This window comes from Balaenoptera borealis, assembly GCF_965194805.1.
Source record: "Balaenoptera borealis genome assembly, chromosome: 14".
NCBI lineage: Eukaryota > Metazoa > Chordata > Mammalia > Artiodactyla > Balaenopteridae > Balaenoptera > Balaenoptera borealis.
Genome location: NC_138875.1, coordinates 75,202,106 through 75,221,268, shown reverse-complemented (window position 1 = coordinate 75,221,268; position 19,163 = coordinate 75,202,106). Strand labels below are relative to the sequence as shown.

General features: G+C 48.7%; 1 protein-coding gene and 1 pseudogene across 14 annotated transcripts in view; one reads left to right on the top strand and one right to left on the bottom strand.

Moving 5' to 3' along the window:
• PXN (paxillin) overlaps positions 1 to 8,155 on the bottom strand; it is a 43,720-nt gene extending 35,565 nt beyond the window's left edge. For 12 of the 13 annotated variants that reach the window (XM_082353653.1, XM_082353660.1, XM_082353663.1 and 9 more), the window contains exon 1: positions 7,979 to 8,137. In XM_082353653.1, the coding sequence (XP_082209779.1) occupies positions 7,979 to 7,991 (13 nt within the window). In that variant the 5' untranslated portion in view covers positions 7,992 to 8,137. Of the gene's footprint in view, positions 1 to 7,978 lie in introns of all 13 variants that reach the window. The other variant, XM_082353666.1, reaches the window with a different exon arrangement.
• Positions 8,156 to 9,159: 1,004 nt separating this feature from the next.
• LOC309610935 (small ribosomal subunit protein uS2 pseudogene) lies at positions 9,160 to 13,290 on the top strand (annotated as a pseudogene). Its single transcript has one exon. The product of its transcript is annotated as a small ribosomal subunit protein uS2 pseudogene (transcript).
• The last annotated feature ends 5,873 nt before the right edge of the window (positions 13,291 to 19,163 follow it).

The window sequence follows — 19,163 nt, the reverse complement described above, 5'->3', positions numbered from 1 at the left end:
GGCGTGCAGACCGGAAGAATCTGGACAATAGAATCCACGTCAGGGGTGGAAATATAAATTTAGGAGTTGCCAACATACCAGTGATAAAAGAGGTCACGCAAGTAGATAAGTTGACCTGGGTACCTAGGAGAGAAACAGGGAGCCCAGAAAAAGCCTTTGGGAAAATGCAATGTTGCGCCCCACAAAGGGATCAGAGAAGGAGGAGGGGAAGGAAGCGGGGCGGGGGGGGGGGGGGTTCTGCGGAGAAGCAGATTTTAAGGAAGGGAGGGGAAATATGGCTGCTACAGAGTGAGATGCATTCTTAGCAAAAGAGAAAATGTGGAAAAACGGCCCAGGCTGCATTAAAAACAGAAAAAGGAGCAGACTAAAGAAGTTAGCAGGGGCAGACGGGGTGGGGTTGGGGAAAGGAAACCAGAAGGAAAGGGGATCCAGGTGTATCTGCGGATAGGTCACATTAGGCCACGGATGTCGACACTGATGGGAGATGCTGGGGGGGTAAGGGGGGCACGCGGGGAGTAACAGGAGGTGTTGAGGTGGCAAAAAGGGGATACAGCAAATAGCAGACCGTCCTGGAGGGTTTGTCTGCTGTGTGCTGAGCGCTCCCACGTCCATATCACGAGGCCTCCTGACAACGAGGGAGGCAGCAGCTCCAGGCTCAGTTCACAGCCCACTTGCAGCAGGGTCTTTCTGTTGTTGCAAGAGGCCCGAGTGTCCATGGCTCATTCAAAAAGGCTTCCGGACTGGCGTCCAGAGGAGAGTCGAGCCGTCTGAGGATCCTCGCGCTGAACCGAGAGGAGATCCCCGGAGGCCTCGGCCCACCTTGCTCATGCTAGCTCACCCTGGGTTCCACTCTTTCAAACGGCTGCAAGTGTGTGACTCGCTCTCTCCAACAAGAAAACAGAACAGAACATGGCTGTTTCTGCCAAGCGAGTTCTGAATAAGCTGCATTCCATTTCATTAAAACAATTACCTGAGTCCCAGCCAAGAATTACATAAAGCTTCCTCCCAGCACCACCCCTCCCCACCCCCACCCCCATAAAACACACATCATCCTGCTCCTCAAACAGGCAGTCAGGCGGGACACACGGCTCTGAGACCTCCCTAGGACAACCCCATGATCATGACCCAGTGGCCAGCCTCTGTATCCTTGCTCGCTGACAGACAGACGTGAGGCTCACAGAAGACCCTCGTGCGAAGCACTTCCCTTACGAGGGCCGACTGGCTGCCCAAAATGCTTCTAGTAGGCACCAGGGCCCTCAAAGCCAAGGGGGCCACTGGTGCCGGAACCCAGCTATTTCTCCCAAACAGATGGGAGGCCTGGTGGACAGGATTTGAGTCCGCACAAACCAAGACAAGAGAGACCTGGGAGTGGGGATTCCAGGAGAGGGAGCCTCAAGTCTGGAGAACTGGACAGCCAGCGGAGCTGCAAGCAAGAGCCTGGGGCCACTCCGGCCTCCGCTGCCCACAGGCTAATGGTGTTCCTTTGGCCACAGATAAGAGGTTCGTGATGTGAAGCAAATGGCATTTCGTCCCCTCCCCCAGGCTCCAGCTGCCCAGAGGCTGCTCTCTGCCTTTTGTAAAGCCTTGCTCTGCATCCCACCCAGGCAACCCCTTCCAAACTCTAACCAGAGCCCAGCATCTCCCTTGCCCCGACCCTGGTCCGGTTAACATCACCACACCCAAAATAACCCCAGAGGCTCCCTCCACACCAGGGAAGCTCACTGTCTCTGCCTGGCCCTGTCCTTTTTTCTGCACGGGTCACCATGTGCCCCCATCCCCAGCTGAGAGTCACCAGTCATCACCATCCCAGAACCACTTGGCTCCTGTCTCTGCCCACCCAGGGAGGCCGAGAGTCACTCAGGTCAACCACAGGTAGTCACGTATGAGCACCCTTGACCGAATAACTCCAAGCCCACTATGGAAAAGCAAGGTTTTCTTACTTTTTTCCCAGCTTTTTATCATGAAAATGTCTAAACATACAGAGAAGTTGAAAGGCCATTGCAATGAGCACCCATATACCCTCTACCTAGATTCAGTCATAGTTAATGTTTTTGCCACTTTTTTGTACACACTTGCACAAATTTTCTCTCTCCTTCTCTCTACATATATACACAGTATATACACATATCCCCCTTTCTTTTTTTACTACATCATTTAAAACTAAGTTGCAGACATCATGATATTTCACTCCCAAATACTTTCGCATGCACCTAAATAACAATGTTCGCCCATAAAACCACAATACCACAATCACACAAGAAATAAGCATTAAAAGGCCATCTTTAAGGGAAAATTTGGCCACTGGGGCTCTGCCGGGCCTGGCCAACCACATATTCTGCCTGCCACTGGCCTAGCGTCCAAGGCCTCCCTGGAGAGGCCAGCCCTGGGCCCCACTGGTTAGGCAATCAATCCATTAGTTGGAAGACTTATCTGGATGTGAATGGACGCTTGAGGCCGGATGTGACTCCAACTGAAAAGGCAACGTAGACTGGGAGGCCGTGGTGGCTCCAGGCCTATCCCAGGTCAGGAGACCATCTCTGGACAGCCCGCCCCCCCTTTTTTTTTGGCCGCACTGCCCAGCATGTGGGATCTTGATTCCGTGACCAGCGATCGAACCTAGGCCCCCTGCAGTGGAAGCGCAGAGTCCCAACCAATGGACTGCCAGGGAACTCCCCTGGATACCCCTATGAATCTGCTGGTTTGTCAAGATTTCTGGGAAAATTCAACTTCCTAATGCTTTCTCTCCCTCTCTCCCTCCCACAGGACATCCTCAATTCTCCACCTCAAAAGTTTCCTAGGACTTCCTCCTCTGGAAATGGGCTGGCTCCCAATGGCAGCCATGTGCAAATACCTGAACAAAGACAGGAGAGTGTATGGGGTGGGGGGCACAGAGAGGGCTCTGATTCCAAACACAAGGAGTGAAGAGGGAGCTCAGAACCCGCCCCAGGTGCTCCGCAGCAGCTGTGCTGTAGCTCGCAGCCCTGTCTTGAGGCTAACAGGTGACTGGAGAGGTAACAGGTAAGAGAGGAATGAGGTCCTCCACTGAGCAGGAGACACTGCCACAAGTGCCCAGTATCCCATCCTCAGCATGGCATCCCCAAGAAAGAACAAATGAGAGGGAAGAAGCCACAGAGAACAGGAAAAAGACAGATGTGAGACACTGAACAGAGAATGTGTGTGTGGGAAGGGGCAGAAAAGATTTTTAGCATCCTAGAAATGGAAAGCAATCAAACCAACAGGCAACCCAAGGGCTTCCCTGGTGGTGCAGTGGTTAAGAATCCACCTGCCAATGCAGGGGACACGGGTTTGAGCCCTGGTCTGGGAAGATCCCACACGCCGTGGAGCAACTAGGCCCGTGCGCCACAACTACTGAGCCTGCGCTCTGGAGCCCAAGAGCCACAACTACTGAGCCCACGCGCTGCAACTACTGAAGCCCGCACACCTACAGCCCGTGCTCCGCAACAAGAGAGGCCACTGCAATGAGAAGCCTGTGAACCACAACGAAAAGTAGTCCCCGCTCACCGTAACTAGAGAAAGCCCACGTGCAGCAACGAAGACCCAATGCAGTCAAAAATAAAAATAAATAAATAAATTTTTTAAAAAAACAGGCAACCGAGATCGATCCAGTATCATGAACAGACATGTAAAAATGGTTACAAGCCCAATCTGCATTTAAATCCCAGCTCTGCCACTCACTAGTTATAGAACTTGGGCAAGTGGGCACACCCTTTCTGTGCCTCCATTTTACCATCTGTAAAATGGGTAGTAGTAATAATAACGGAACCTGCACCTCATAGGGCCAACATGATTCAATGAAACAATGTATGTAAGGTACCCAGCACAGGGCCTGCACATAGTAAGTGCTCAATAAACATTACAGTAAGAGTTCTGCAAACACTGTAAAAAAGAAAAAGTGTTCTACAGATGGCTGTTATTATTAATGAAGGCACTGAGACCAGGACAACCCAGCAGAGGGCTGGAACGAGAGTGAAGCTGGGAGGAAGTTTTTTCAACATCTCTGGCCTTGGAACAAGGTAAAGGCTCAAGGGAAGCTTTGGAGAGTCGGCACACTCAGGCACGATGAATAAATGGGGGAGGAGGGCTGGTCAGCACATCCACAGTTAATCTGGCCTTCCACTGGCCAATGCACAGCCACCCCTGGGGAAACTGGAAGAAAAGAATACTGAGATGTTCCCTCGGGGGACTTCAAACCCACAGTGGCAGGGCTCTGGCTCCCAGTGGCCTGAACATTTCCACACTGTGGAAACTATGGCTGCCCAGCAGAAAGGGCACCTGCTTAAGAATCCAGCACTCCAGGGTCCGTAATCCCAGCTCTGCACCCCACTAGCACACAGCCTCGGAGAAGATTTGGCCCTGACGCAGAGCCCCACTAGGAACTCACCATCACCCCACGGGCCGCGCCTGTCACAGGCCCAGCAGCTGGGTGCCCTGACCCTAGCCTAACACACAGAGGCACCACAGATGGGTGAGCCCAAAGTCCAGACTTTCCATGGAACAGAGAGGCTCCGTAGCCCGGAATGCCCCAGGCAACTCCCCTGCTCCCCAGTACTCCCCCCAAGGACAATGAGGCACTGTGTTCCAGAGGGTCAAGACTGCTGAGAAGCTGCACGAAGACAGGTCCAGATTCCAGCAGCAACTGGGCATTGCCAACAGCTGGCTGTTCCCCCTGCAAGGGATGGGAAAGGCAAAGCTATCAAGGCCTGAACCAGACCACCCTTTGCCACCATGACCATATGGGACGGCCCCCAGGGCAGAAATGTAAAAGGTACCTAGCAATTACTCAGGAGGCCCCCATGGCTCATCCCCTTGGTTAATTACCGAGCACTTACTACCTTATTATGATGAAGATGACCAGATCTGGAATTGGATCAATCTGGGTTACAATCCCAGCGCCCCCCCACTGAATTTCCCTGACTCAGATTTCTGCATCTGTAAAGTGGAGCTTAAACACCTCCCTCTCGGAATGGCTGCGATGATACCAAGGAATGCTGAGTAGGATGCCTGGCTCCCATCAAGAGCACGTGATCATTATTAGCCCCCAGCTGTGGTCACTGTCCCTACCCCCACCCCAAAGTGCACTAGACACGTGAAGGAGGGGAGAGAGAGGAGTCAGGTCGGGAAACATAATCAGAGTGCATCTCAGTGTTATGAGAACTCTGTCCAGGAAACTCCAGCCAGAACTCGAACAGGGAGAACTCCCAGCCAAACCAGCATCTAAACAGTAATGAGAAAAGCCACCAGCAGCCACCCCGCAGCACAAAGCAGAGAGAACACACACGGAAGGGCAGGACATGCTGTGTTTATGTTTTTCTGCCCAAAGAGCTGTAAGTTTGTAACTTATTAAACAACACACGGTGAGTTTGTCACTAACAGCTACAGGAAGGGGAGAGTTCCCCAATTTTTTTTAAGACCAAAAAAAGTCACAGCAGAGACTATGAACCCTCTAGACTTGCTACATGTCAAACGCCTCTGTTTCAGGGACCAAGAGGCTCACAGCTGAGAGCACTCTCAGGAGAAAAATAAAAACAAGAGGCCCGGCCTATGTGTCCAGCCTAACTAGGAAAACAGCTGACGGGCAGGGTGCTGAGCCGCCATCCAGACAGCTGATGGGGCCTGAGCACAGAGGCAAATTCCTCTCTCCTCCTGCACAGCCCATTCCTCCCACCCCAGGCTCCGCTCAGCCAGGCGTGGCTGGCCCCCTGGGAGCTTAGGCCAAGGAAGCTGGGCAGCTCAGATTCAGACAACTGAGGAGCCTATGGTGGAAAGCAGCAGAAGTTACAAGTGGCAGCCATACCCCACTGTGACCCCTCCTCAGGAAGAAAGGCCTCGGGGTACACAGAGCTGCAGACCTAGGAGCTAGGGTTTAGGCTTTTAGCCATGATTTTGTCATTCTGTGGCTGTGCAGCCCTCGGCAAGTGAATCAACCTCTCTCAGCCTCAGTTTTCTCAATCTGTAAAAGGCAGGTAGTAATGATAGCAGTGGCCCTAAGGGGTTCTCAGAAAGGGCTGCTGTGAGGACAAGATGAGTTGAGGTATGGGGAAGTACTCCATGAACAGCAAATTTAAATTCCTACAATCCACTCTGCCAGGGCACTCTCTTTCCTTTCAGAGACGAACTCAGTTTCCTGGCCCTAAATGGAAGACTGTCAGAGGACAGGAATTCCGGGCTTCAACTGCGAACTCTAAAAAGACTTTCTCAGTCCTTCAAACAGCAAGGGGACTGTCTAGAAGCAACAGAACCCCCATCAGCGTTTCAGAAACTGTAACTCTGCTCACAAATTCTCACTGGGAAAGCACTGAGACTTTCAGATCCTGATTTGAAAAATATCCCCCGGCCTCCTTTCAGCTCAGTTATTTTTATGTGAAAAAAAAAATACCTGCCTGAAAGCCATGCCAACCTTGAGTGTGTTGGAAAAATGGGTGCCAAGCCAGACCCAAAGGCAGAACTATGCTTGGCAACCATCTCACTCTGCAAAACAGGCAGGACCGGACACCATACCCAGCTCCAGGATCTCGGGGTCAGGGGGGTGGGGAAGGCACCCTGATCCCAAAAGGAAGCCTCCGGGAAGCAGTCAAGTCCCAATCCTCCTCCCTGTCCCCTTGGAAATTCAGTGCCTACAAATAGCCAGTCTTAATTTAGTGCCCTGTGTGCTCAGGGGAGGCCCATCAGTCCTGTCTGATGAATCCACCCCTCAGAGCCTGAGACAGAGAAAGCATCAGCGGTCACACAAGCCACCCACAGTCCATAGAAAGAAGACAAGGCTCCTACAGAGAAGAAACTTTTCCCCCCTCCTCAACTCCCCGGCTCAGAGGCCCTCCAGTTACAGGCGTGAAGGAGAGGGAGGGAGAGTGAATCCTCCCACTCCAGAGTTCACACCACTCAAGGCATTCCTAGAACCCTGGCACCAAGCTCCCTGGGTTTAGTGTCTGATTCCAGGAGATACTTTCCCCTACCCTAACACCAAATCAAGACTGGACTGAGAAGAGTAATTTGGGAGCTCCACTAACAACGAAAACAGTAAAACTCTGTTCTGGGCATCTTAACTTCCTTACCTGCGTGGCTTCCCGCAAGTTATGCTGCTGCGGGGGTGGAGGGAACGTTACCAGCCTGGACAAGTTCAAAGATGGCCATACCTTGGGGCCCACTTCCCACCTCATTCCTCTGGCATTTCACCAGAGTCTGTCTCCCTAGCTTACTCTTCTAGGATGAGGCTGATCTGTGATATAAAAGGGGAGGGGCTGGTCCACAGAGTGGCCAGGGCAGTCAGTGAAAGGGACCGGGGGGATCAGTGGGACAGGAGGGAAACTTGTCCTTGTGGCGGCTCAGAAGCTCATCAGAGGCTGTGTCATCAGAGGCTTATCTCTAACTTGTGAATCTGACCTGTAAAATGAAAGGCGTCGGCTCGGTGGGGCTACCCCTGAAGTGGGGATGTCAGTCTGTGAAAGGGTGGTCCTCGAGGGGGTGGGAGCAGATCCCGGAATTGAGGGCCCCGCCTGTGAGATTAGGCAGCTGATCCCCAGGTTGGGTGTTCCATCTGTGCGATGGGGGTGGGGGAAAGGTTTGTGAAGTGAGGGTCCCACAGCGGGGGAGGTGGTCAGGTCCAGGCAGTGGGGGCCCGTCCCTGAGGCGGACGGGGCGGGTCCTTGACGTGAGTCCCTGAAGAGGGTCCCTGAAGCTGCTCTGGGAGATGGGGGTGGAAGCCCGAGGTCGAGGGTCCGGAGGTGGGGCTGTCCTCCAAGCGACGGGGTGGCAGCTGTGAGGACGGTGCGGGGCTGGCCTTGGCCTGGGACTCAGGCCCAGCGCGGGATTCCGGCCCCGCAGAGCCCCGGCCGGCCGAAACCAGAGCCGGGACCCGGGCCGCCGCGGGTGGGATTCCGCCTGCCGCTCGCTCGCGCCCGCACCGGCCCGGGGCCGCGCACCTCTCGCTGCCCACTCCCTCGGCCTCCCGCTCACTCACCGAGGTCGTCCATGGCGGGGCCGCGGGCGCCGGGAGCCGGCTCGGCGTCGCGCTCGCTGCCCGTCCCGGGGCCGCTCCTCACCGCCGCGCAACTTTTCCGCCGCGAGCCTCGGCCCGGAACGGAACGCGCCGCCGCCGCGCGCGCCCGCGCCCGCCGCGCGTCCCGCCCCCAGCCGCCCCCGCGAGCACGCGCGCCCCGCCCCCGCCGCGCGCTCCGCCCGTGGTCGACCCCGCGAGGCTGCTGGTCCCGCCCGGTGAGCACGCTGGACCCGCCCCCGCCGCCGGCCCACGAGAGCGCGCGCAGCCTGGACGGTGGGCGCCGCTGGGCGAGGCGGCAGCGCCGCCTTGTGGCCGAGCAGGCAGGTGGGACGCTCCCAGGCCTTCAGGCCCACTGTCAGTCTTTCTCTGTCTGAGAGTCACATGCCTGACGGGCTAACAGATCCATCTGCCTGTCTTGACGTCTCACAATCTGACCTATGTCTGTCCATCCATCAGTCACTCATTCATCACATGTCTGTCCACTGGAGAGTCAGATTTGTCCGTCTGTCTATCTCCCAGTAAGTCGCCTCCCAAGAGGACCCTAAATCAGTACCAGGCGAGGCCGGGAACATTTGGAGGACCTTTCCTCGGGGCGCCCTCTGGATCGATGGCAGTGAAGCTCGCAGCCCAGGCTTTGGGGCCAGATTCAATATCTTCGAGGTTATATATCCTTTAATCTTCCACATATCCATCCTCCCTAGACGGAGATTTTTCTGAAACTCTACATGGAGCAAAAAGGACCCCACCTTGGACAGTAAAGGAAAAGCTACAGGGAGGTTACACCCAGCGCTGGGCATAGTTTCCTGAAACACCCCACTGCCATCCCAGACTCCAGAGGGATTTTGCTCCCACAGACTCAGAAATCAGGTAATAGGGGCTTCCCTGGTGGCACAGTGGTTAAGAATCCGCCTGCTAATGCAGGGGACACGGGTTCGAGCCCTGTCCGGGAAGATCCCACATGCCTCGGAGCAACTAAGCCCATGCGCCACAACTACTGAGCCTGCGCTCTAGAACCTATGAGCGACAGCTACTGAAGCCTGTGCACCTAGATAGAGCCTGTGCTCCACAACGAAGAGTAGCCCCCACTCGCCACAACTAGAGAAAGCCCACGCGCAGCAACAAAGACCCAACGCAGCCAAAAAAAAAAAAAAAAAGTTCCCCTTCCCACAGAAATCCAGCCCTCAAGACCCTCTGTGTCGGGTTAGGTCCTCCAGGAAGCAGATGTTGAGATAGAGTTGGAGGAATGTCTGTGAGAGAGAAAGAGGAAGAGGCAGGACTGGCAAGGAGAAAGTTGGATATGACAAAGATAAGCCAACTCAATTGGGAGCCCTGGAACAAAATTTCATTAGAGGAGTCCCCATTGGGCAGAAATGTCCAGACCCCAATTCCCCCACCATGTTCAGCCATCAGCTGGGGATGCCCATGAAGTGTGTGGCCTTGTCCTGAAGGCCCTGCATCTGGAAGCTGTCATTTCTCAAGCTGGATGAAAAACTCTTTTTTGAAGGCAGAACCAAGTGGCTCTCCTCTGTGGATGCCACATTCTCCTCCATTAAAATTCAAGAGCTAAGACAGCTTCCCAGCTAGGCAGTCTATTGCATGCCCTTCCAACACCTTCCATGTACTTCTGTGTTGTAGGCACTTCTCTCTGCTGTAATTTACATTTAGTGGTAGGATTGCTTGATAAATGTCTCTCTCCCTTTCAGACTAAAAGTGCACAAGGGCAGAAACCATGTCCATTTTTGCTCATATCTGTACTTAGTCTGTGTGTTTCACATAGTAAGCACTCAATATATATTTGCTGCATGGCTGGCAGATGTTGTGCCTGACACTTGGAACAAAGCAAATTGTAGTCCCTTTCCTCAGAAAGTTGACAGTTTAATGGAAGATTAAGAAAGTGAGATCACTCATTCATTCACTCAATGATGAGATATTTATTGGCACTCCCTTCGAACAGGTTCTGTGTTGGGGCTGGTGATACAATGATGAATAAGACTGATATGGTGCCTGCCTTCTTGGAATTTAGTCCAAAAGGGCAGACAGAAGAGCAAACAGGTCTGTATGAAGGATGAATAACCTCACACCATTCCCAGCCGCCTGGAACAGCATATGCAAAGGCCTTTAGGCAAGACAGAGACCATGGTGCATTGGAAAAACTAGAAGGAAATTGCAGCATGGAATACAAGGTGAAGACTGATAGTGGGGGTACAGAGGGGTTAGCAGGGGCGCCTATCCTGCATCAGACACTGGGCTAAAGCTGGGAGAGGCATAAAGAAGAACCCACAATTAGTCTAATTCACATTAAGCCCAGAGTTTCTGGGGTGAACAGTATGCTAAAACTGTAATAGGGGATATTACAACGGCAATGTAATGTCACATTTCCTCTAGAGGAGGTCAAATGCGTTCTCTTCAGAACAATAGTAACAATTATAATTGTACTATCAATATAATGAACAGGCTCCAGGCTGGGTGCTTTCCATGCTTTTTTGCATTTAATTCTGACCACAAGCCTAGGAGATGACCACTGTTATCCCCTTTTCCAGTTGGAAAAGTTAAGAACAGAGAGATTGAGTTACCCCAGGTCACAGAGCTAGTAAGTGGGAAGACTGGGATCTGAACCTGGGAATTCTTTGCTAAGGCCTGTGCGGGAAACCTGCTACTGTGCCAGGTGAAACCATTATCCTTAGACCAATCCCAGGACATACACTTGTCCCTGTCTCAAAGGTCTCAAACCTTTTTCAAAGCAATATTTCCCTGGAGAGGAAAAACAAGACATCAATTGAGCCGACAATTTTGCCCTTGGTGGGTGGAGTTCTAAGGAGAACTCAGTCTTTGGAGTTCAGTGCTGGTGACCTTGGACACTCAGACCCCTGCTTGGGATTTCCTAATGTAAAGAGCCCCAAAATACCTTTTCCTGGGACTTCCCTGGTGGTCCAGTGCTTAAGAATCTGTCTTCCAATGCAGGGGAAACGGGTTCGATCCCTGGTTGGGGAACTAAGATCCCACATGCCACAGGGCAACTAAGCCTGCGTGCCACAACTACTGAGCCCGTGCACTCTGGAGCCTGCGAGCCACAACTAGAGAGAAGCCCGCAGGCCGCAACTAGAGAGAAACCTGCGCCACAACTGGAGAGAAGCCCGCGCGCCGCAACGAAGAGCCCATGTGCTGCAAAGAAAGATACCGTGTGCCGCAACTAAGACCTGATGCAGCCAAAAATAAATAAATAAATAAATAAATAAATTTTTAAAAAGGATCTTTAAAAAAAAAATACCTTTTCCTCCCCTCGGGGACTCCCATCCCCCAGCCATCAGACTTGGTTAACTCAAACCAGGTTTTCTCATATTTCCTAAGGATGAACTGGCATTGCCTTTCTGCGCTACCCAGACAGGGGTCCATACGGCGTTGCTCTGGATTCCCATCGTAACTTAAAGGGAAATTTTCACGATGTCCGGAGCCCTTGATATCCAGCAAATGAAGCAGCAGGATGTCCTCAAATTCCTTGCAGCAGGAACCCACTTAGGTGGCACCAAACTTGACTTCCAAATGGAACAGTACATCTACAAAGGAAAAGTGATGGCACCTACATCATAAATCTGAAGAGAACCTGGGAGAAGTTTCTGTTGGCAGCTCGTGCCACTGTCGCCATTGAAAACCCAGCTGATGTCAGTGTCATATCCTCCAGGAATACTGGCCAGTGAGCTGGGCTGAAGTTTGCTGCTGTCACTGGAGCCACTCCTATTGCTGACCGCTTCACTCCTGGAAACTTCACTAACCAGATCCAGGCAGCCTTCAGGGAGCCAAGACTTCTGGTGGTTACTGATCCCAGGGCTGACCACCAGCCTCTCACAGAGGCCTCTTATGTTAACCTGCCTACCATTGGTCTGTGTAACAGATTCTCCTCTGCACTGTGTGGACATTGCCATCCCGTGCAACAAGGGAGCTCACTCAGTGGGTCTGATGTGGTGGATGGTCGCCCGGGAAGTTCTGCACGTGCGTGGCACCATCTACCATGAACACCCATGGGAGGTCATGCCTGATCTCTACTTCTACAGAGGTCCTGAAGAGATTGAAAAGGAAGAGCAGGCAGCAGCTGAGAAGGCTGTGACCAAGGAGGAATTTCAGGGTGAATGGACCGCCCCACCTCCTGAGTTCATTGCTAAACAACCTGAGGTGGCAGACTGGTCCGAAGGTGTGCAGGTGCCCTCTGTGCCTATTCAGCCATCCCCCACTGAAGGCTGGTCTGCAGCTCCCACCGCTCAGGCCACTGAATGGGTAGAACAACCACTGAGTGGTCTTAAGCTGTTCTTCCACAAACTCTTAAAATGGAAATAGGTTGACGGAAAAGAAACAGTCTTAAAAAGAAAAAAAAAAGAACTGACATTGACAGGACATTGATGGACAGCCCTGCCAAAACTGAATTCAGGGTCCTCATGGTGAGAAAACAGCCTCCAAGAAAGTAGATCCTCCATGGGATCACTCCACGGCCGAATGTTCTGAGGCTCTCTAGTCCACGGAATGTCAGTGTTTTCAGACGTGTGCTGTTCCTTCCACCTGGATGGCTCTTGATGCCTCTTCCTGTCGCAGCCCACAGGTCCCTCTGCTTAGCGGTGTGGGGTAGAGGTTAAGTGCACAGCTCATTGGACTGACTCCACCCAGGTTCTAATGCCAGCTTTGCTCCTTGCTGGTGGTGAATCTCAGACCATTCACTCTTTGTGCCAGTTTCCTCCTCTGTAGAAAGAAGATAAATAACACCTACCTGTCAGAGTCATCATAGGATTAAACGAGATACTCACATTTACTACTTAGCATAATTCTTGTCACTAACAAGCACTCTCTAACTCAGCACTATCCCCTAGAAACAAAATGCAAGCCACATGTTAAAATTTTTTAAATTTTAAAATTAGTAATTAAATTAAATTAGCCAAAGCAGTCTTGAGGGAAAAAAACGGAGCTGGAGGAATCAGACTCCCTGACTTCAGACTATACTACAAAGCTACAGTAATCAAGACAATATGGTACTGGCACAAAAACAGAAACATAGATCAATGGAACAAGATAGAAAGCCCAGAGATAAACCCACGCACCTATGGTCAACTAATCTATGACAAAGGAGGCAAAGATATACAATGGAGAAAAGACAGTCTCTTCAATAAGTGGTGCTGGGAAAACTGGACAGCTACATGTAAAAGAATGAAATTAGAATACTCCCTAACACCATACACAAAAATAAACTCAAAATGGATTAGAGACCTAAATGTAAGACTGGACACTACAAAACTCTTAGAGGAAAACATAGGAAGAACACTGTATGACATAAATCACAGCAAGATCTTTTTTGATCCACCTCCTAGAGTAATGGAAATAAAAACAAAAATAAACAAATGGGACCTAATGAAACTTTGCACAGCAAAGGAAACCATAAACAAGACGAAAAGACAACCTTCAGAATGGGAGAAAATATTTGCAAACGAATCAACGGACAAAGGATTAATCTCCAAAATATATAAACAGCTCATGCAGCTCAATATTAAAGAAACAAACACCCCAATCCAAAAATGGGCAGAAGACCTAAATAGACATTTCTCCAAAGAAGGCATACAGACGGCCACAAAGCACATGAAAAGATGCTCAGCATCACTAATTATTAGAGAAATGCAAACCAAAACTACAATGAGGTATCTATCACCTCACACCAGTTAGAATGGGCATCATCAGAAAATCTGCAAACAACAAATGCTGGAGAGGGTGTGGAGAAAAGGGAATGCTCTTGCACTGTTGGTGGGAATGTAAATTGATACAGCCACTATGGAGAACAATATGGAGGTTCCTTAAAAAACTAAAAATAGGGGCTTCCCTGGTGGCACAGTGGTTGAGAATCTGCCTGCCAATGCAGGGGACATGGGTTCGAGCCCTGGTCTGGGAAGATCCCACATGCCTCGGAGCAACTAGGCCCGTGAGCCACAATTACTGAGCCTGCGCGTCTGGAGCCTGTGCTCCGCAACAAGAGAGGCCGCGATAGTGAGAGGCCCACGCACCGCGATGAAGAATGGCCCCCACTTGCCGCAACTAGAGAAAGGCCTCGCACAGAAACAAAGACCCAACACAGCCATAAATAAAAATAAATAAATAATTCAAAAAAAAAAAAAAAAAAACTAAAAATAGAATTACCATATGACCCAGCAATCCCACTACTGGGCATATACCCAGAGAAAACTGTAATTCAAAAAGACACATGCACCCGAATGTTCATTGCAGCACTATTTACAATAGCCAGGCCATGGAAGCAACCCAAATGCCCATCAACAGACAAATGGATAAAGAAGTTGTGGTACATATATACAATGGAATATTACTCAGCCATAAAAAGGAACGAAATTGAATCATTTGTTGAGACGTGGATGGATCTAGAGACTGTCATACAGAGTGAAGTAAGTCAGAAAGAGAAAAACAAATATCGTATATTAACGCATGTATGTGGAACCTAGAAAAATGGTACAGATGAACCGGGTTGCAGGGCAGAAGTTGAGACACTGATGTAGAGAACAAACGTATGGACACCAAGGGGGGAAAACTGTGGTGGGGTGGGGATGGTGGTGTGCTGAATTGGGCGATTGGGATTGACATGTATAAAGTGATGTGTATAAAATTGATGACTGATTAAAAATAAATAAATTTAAAAAAAAATCAGCCTAAGAGAAATGGTTCAGATGTCTCACTGTACATGTTGCAATGAGTGTAATTAATTACCTGTCTGGTTACTATAGTGATTTTCAGGACAGTTCACACATTCATAGCGGCAGATATGTTGACTTTTTGTTGTTTTCTTCATTTGCCCCGGACTGTATTCCTTGGAGCATTTGGGCTGAATTTGCTGCAAAGTGAAAAGAAATACCGAATAGGTTTTTTAAAAGATTTATCTTAATTATCCTTGACTTAATGTAAAGATTGATTTACAAAATAGTATTTTGGTCTTTTTTTTTCTTCATAGTGTAATGGAATTGTTTTGGTATCTGGAGGGAAAAAAAATTTTTTTTTAATTAGTAATTAAAAATTTTCTAGTAGCCACATTAAAAAAGATAAAAAGAAACAGTTAAAATTAATCTTAGTGTATTTTACCTAATCCAGTCTATCCTAAATGTTATCATTTCAACTTGTAATCAATATAAAAAACATCAATGAGATAGCTCACTTTTTTTAATAGGAAGTCTTTGAAATCATATGTGCATTTTACACTGACAGCACATTTCATTTCCACTAGCCACAGTCCAAGGGCTCAGTAGCCACATGTGGCTAGTGGCTACCACATTGGACAGCACAAATTTAAATGATAGCTGGCATCATTATTTGGGAGGATTTCAACCTAAAAGCCATTTCCCCAGAAAACCATTCCCTGGCCTGGTAGACTATGTCAGGGCTCCTGTTATTAAGACCTTTTTTTTAGCACCCTGAAAACACTCCTCATAATTATACAGTTGACTCTTGAAAAACACTGGTTTGAATGGAGCGGTTCCACCTACAAGCAGATTTTTTTTTTCAATAAATTCAGATAGTACTACACAACCCATGGTTAATTGAATCCGCGAATGCATAACTGAAGATACAGAGGGCCGACTATGGCACTTAAGCATCCAGGGATTTTGATATATTCGGGGCTCCTGGAACCAATCGCAGATAACGAGGGACAGCTGTAATTAAACGCTTCTTATGCACTCGTTTGCATCTGTCCATCTCTTACCAGATTCAAGGCTTCAGGAAGGCAGAGACTAAGTCTGTCTCATTCACTGCTCTACCCCAGTACCTGACACAGGATACAGCACATAGTAGGTGCTGAATAAAAATATGTTGTGTGAATAACATTTGTTAAGTACCCATTTAATGAATTAAGTTTACCACTGCACTAATTGATGTTGGGAAGAAAGAGGGGATTAAGGGGAAAAAAAGATTTAGAAGAATAAATTCCAGAGCTTACAATACAGATGTGGAAGTTTTCTTTACAAAAACAGTAGTTGTTCATTGCAGAAAGAATTTTAGAAAAACAGCAACAACAGATAAACCGAGATATAAAAATTAAAAGTATCCATAATCTCCCCAAAATTAATGACCAGTTGTAGATTCTTCTAGACCAGTCTTTTACACACATTGACACACATATTGGGAACATTTATTGTTTAGCATGTGGGAAGCAACATGTTAAGTCTTTTACATTATCATCTCATTTAATCCTCACAAAGATCCAATGGGGGTTTTATGCCTATTTTCCAGGCCAGGAAACTGAGGCTCATAAATGAAGTCACGTGCCCAAGGCCACACAAGTACAAAGTGGCATAGTCGGGATTCAAACCCAGGACTGTCTGACTTTACAGTCTAGGACATGGCTTCTGAAGGGGAACTTGGGGACTGCGTCACACACCCCTTGTCAAGTTCAAGTTCCCCAGAGGGCTTGGACACAATGCCTTGAGGAGGCCCTGCTGTTTCTGAATTTGGGCACCCCCCCCCCCAACTCATTGTCCTGCTTAAAATCTTCCTGACACCAGAATAAAGCCCAGTGATTTTCCACCAACTCTCCTTTCTCCTTTCTCAGCTCCAGTCACAGGGAAAGATTTTCAATTTTTTGGCCGTACCGTGCAGCTTGCCAGATCTTAGGTCCCTGACCAGTGATTGAACCCAGGCCCTCAGCAGTGAAAGCGTGGAGTCCTAACCACTGGACTGCCAGGGAATTTCTGGGAATGACTTTCAATTCCTCCAAGAGGCCACATCCTCCTGGCTCCAGCACACTGCAGGTACTGATACCCCGGCTAAAAGGCATCCTGTCCTCTTTCTCCTGGTTAACTTCTCTCCTCCTTCAGTTCACAGCTCAACACCCCCTCCTCCAGGAGGCCTTCCCTGACCACCACGCAGACTTGGATAATTGGTCCCACAACCCCCACCAAAGCACATAACTCTGTGTCAGACACCATGGGGAGCCTTTTTCCTATATTATCTCATTTAATACCCACAAAATCTTTACAGCACTGGCACATTGGAATGACCTGGGAAGCTTTTATTTTATTTTATTTTTTTGGCTGCGTTGGGTCATCGTTGTTGCGCGGGCTTTCTCTAGTTGCGTTGAGTGGGGACTACCTTTCATTGCCGTGCACAGGCTTCTCATTGTGGTGGCTTCTCTTGTTGCGGAGCACGGGCTCTAGGCACGCGGGCTTCAGTAGTTGTGGTGCACGGGCTGAGTTGCTCTGTGGCATGTGGGATCTTCCCAGACCAGGGATCGAACCCGTGTCCCCTGCATTGGCAGGTGAATTCTTTTTTTTTTTTTAAACATCTTTTTTTTTTTTTTTAAATCGGTATTATTTATTTATTTATTTATTTATTTATTTATTTATTTTTGGCTGTGTTGGGTCTTCGTTTCTGTGTGAGGGCTTTCTCTAGTTGCGGCAAGCGGGGGCCACTCTTCATCGCGGTGCGCGGGCCTCTCACTATCGTGGCCTCTCTTGTTGCGGAGCACAGGCTCCAGACGCGCAGGCTCAGTAGTTGTCGCTCACGGGCCTAGTTGCTCCGCGGCATGTGGGATCTTCCCAGACCAGGGCTCGAACCCATGTCCCCTGCATTGGCAGGCAGATTCTCAACCACTGCGCCACCAGGGAAGCCCCTTTTTAAACATCTTTATTGGAGTATAATTGCTTTACAATGGTGTGTTCGTTTCTGCTGTATAACAAAGTTAATCAGCTATACATATACATATATCCCCATATCTCCTCCCTCTTGTGTCTCCCTCCCATCCTCCCTATCCCACCCCTCCAGGTGATCACAAAGCACCAAGCTGATCTCCCTGTGCTATGCGCTGCTTCCCACTAGCTATCTATTTTACATTTGGTGGTGTATATATGTCCATGCCGCTCTCTCACTTTGTCCCAGCTTACCCTTCCCCCTCCCCATGTCCTCCAGTCCATTCTCTACGTCTGCGTCTTTATTCCTGGCTTGCCCCTAGGTTCTTCAGAACCTTTTTTTTTTTTTTAGATTCCATATATGTGTTAGCATATGGTATTTGTTTTTCTCTTTCTAACTTCACTCTGTATGACAGACTCTAGGTCCATCTACCTCACTACAAATAACTCAATTTCGTTTCCTTTTATGGCTAATATTCCATTGTATATATATGCCACATCTTCTTTATCCATTCATCTGTCGGAGACTTAGGTTGCTTCCATGTCCTGGTTATTGTAAATAGAGCTGCAATGAACACTGTGGTACATGTCTCTTTTTGAATTATGGTTTTCTCAGGGTATATGCCCAGTAGTGGAATTGATGGGTCACATGGTAGCTCTATTTTTAGTTTTTTAAGGAACCTCCATACTGTTCTCCATAGTGGCTGTATCAATTTACATTCCCACCAACAGTGCAAGAGGGTTCCCTTTTCTCCACACCCTCTCCAGCATTTATTGTTTGTAGATTTTTTGATGATGGCCATTCTGACCAGTGTGAGGTGATACCTCATTATAGCTTTGATTTGCATTTCTCTAATGATTAGTGATGCTGAGCATCCTTTCATGTGTTTGTTTGCAATCTGTATATCTTCTGTGGAGAAATGTCTATTTAGGTTTTCTGCCCATTTTTGGATTGGGTTGTTTGTTTTTTTGATATTGAGCTGCACGAGCTGCTTGTAAATTTTAGAGATTAATCCTTTGTCAGTTGCTTCATTTGCAAATATTTTCTCCCATCCTGAGGGTTGTCTTTTTGTCTTGTTTATGGTTTCCTTTGCTGTGCAAAAGCTTTTAAGTTTCATTAGGTCCCATTTGTTTATTTTTGTTTTTATTTCCATTTCTCTAGGAGGTGGGTCAAAAAGGATCTTGCTGTGATTTATGTCATAGAGTGTTCTGCCTATGTTTCCCTCTAAGAGTTTTATAGTGTCTGGCCTTACATTTAGGTCTTTAATCCATTTTGAGTTTATTTTTGTGTATGGTGTTAGGGAGTGCTCTAATTTCATTCTTTTACACGTAGCTGTCCAGTTTTCCTAGCACCACTTATTAAACAGGATGTCTTTTCTCCATTGTATATTCTTGCCTCCTTTATCAAAAATAAGGTGACCATAGGTGCGTGGGTTTATCTCTGGGCTTTCTATCCTGTTCCATTTATCTATATTTCTGTGTTTGTGCCAGTA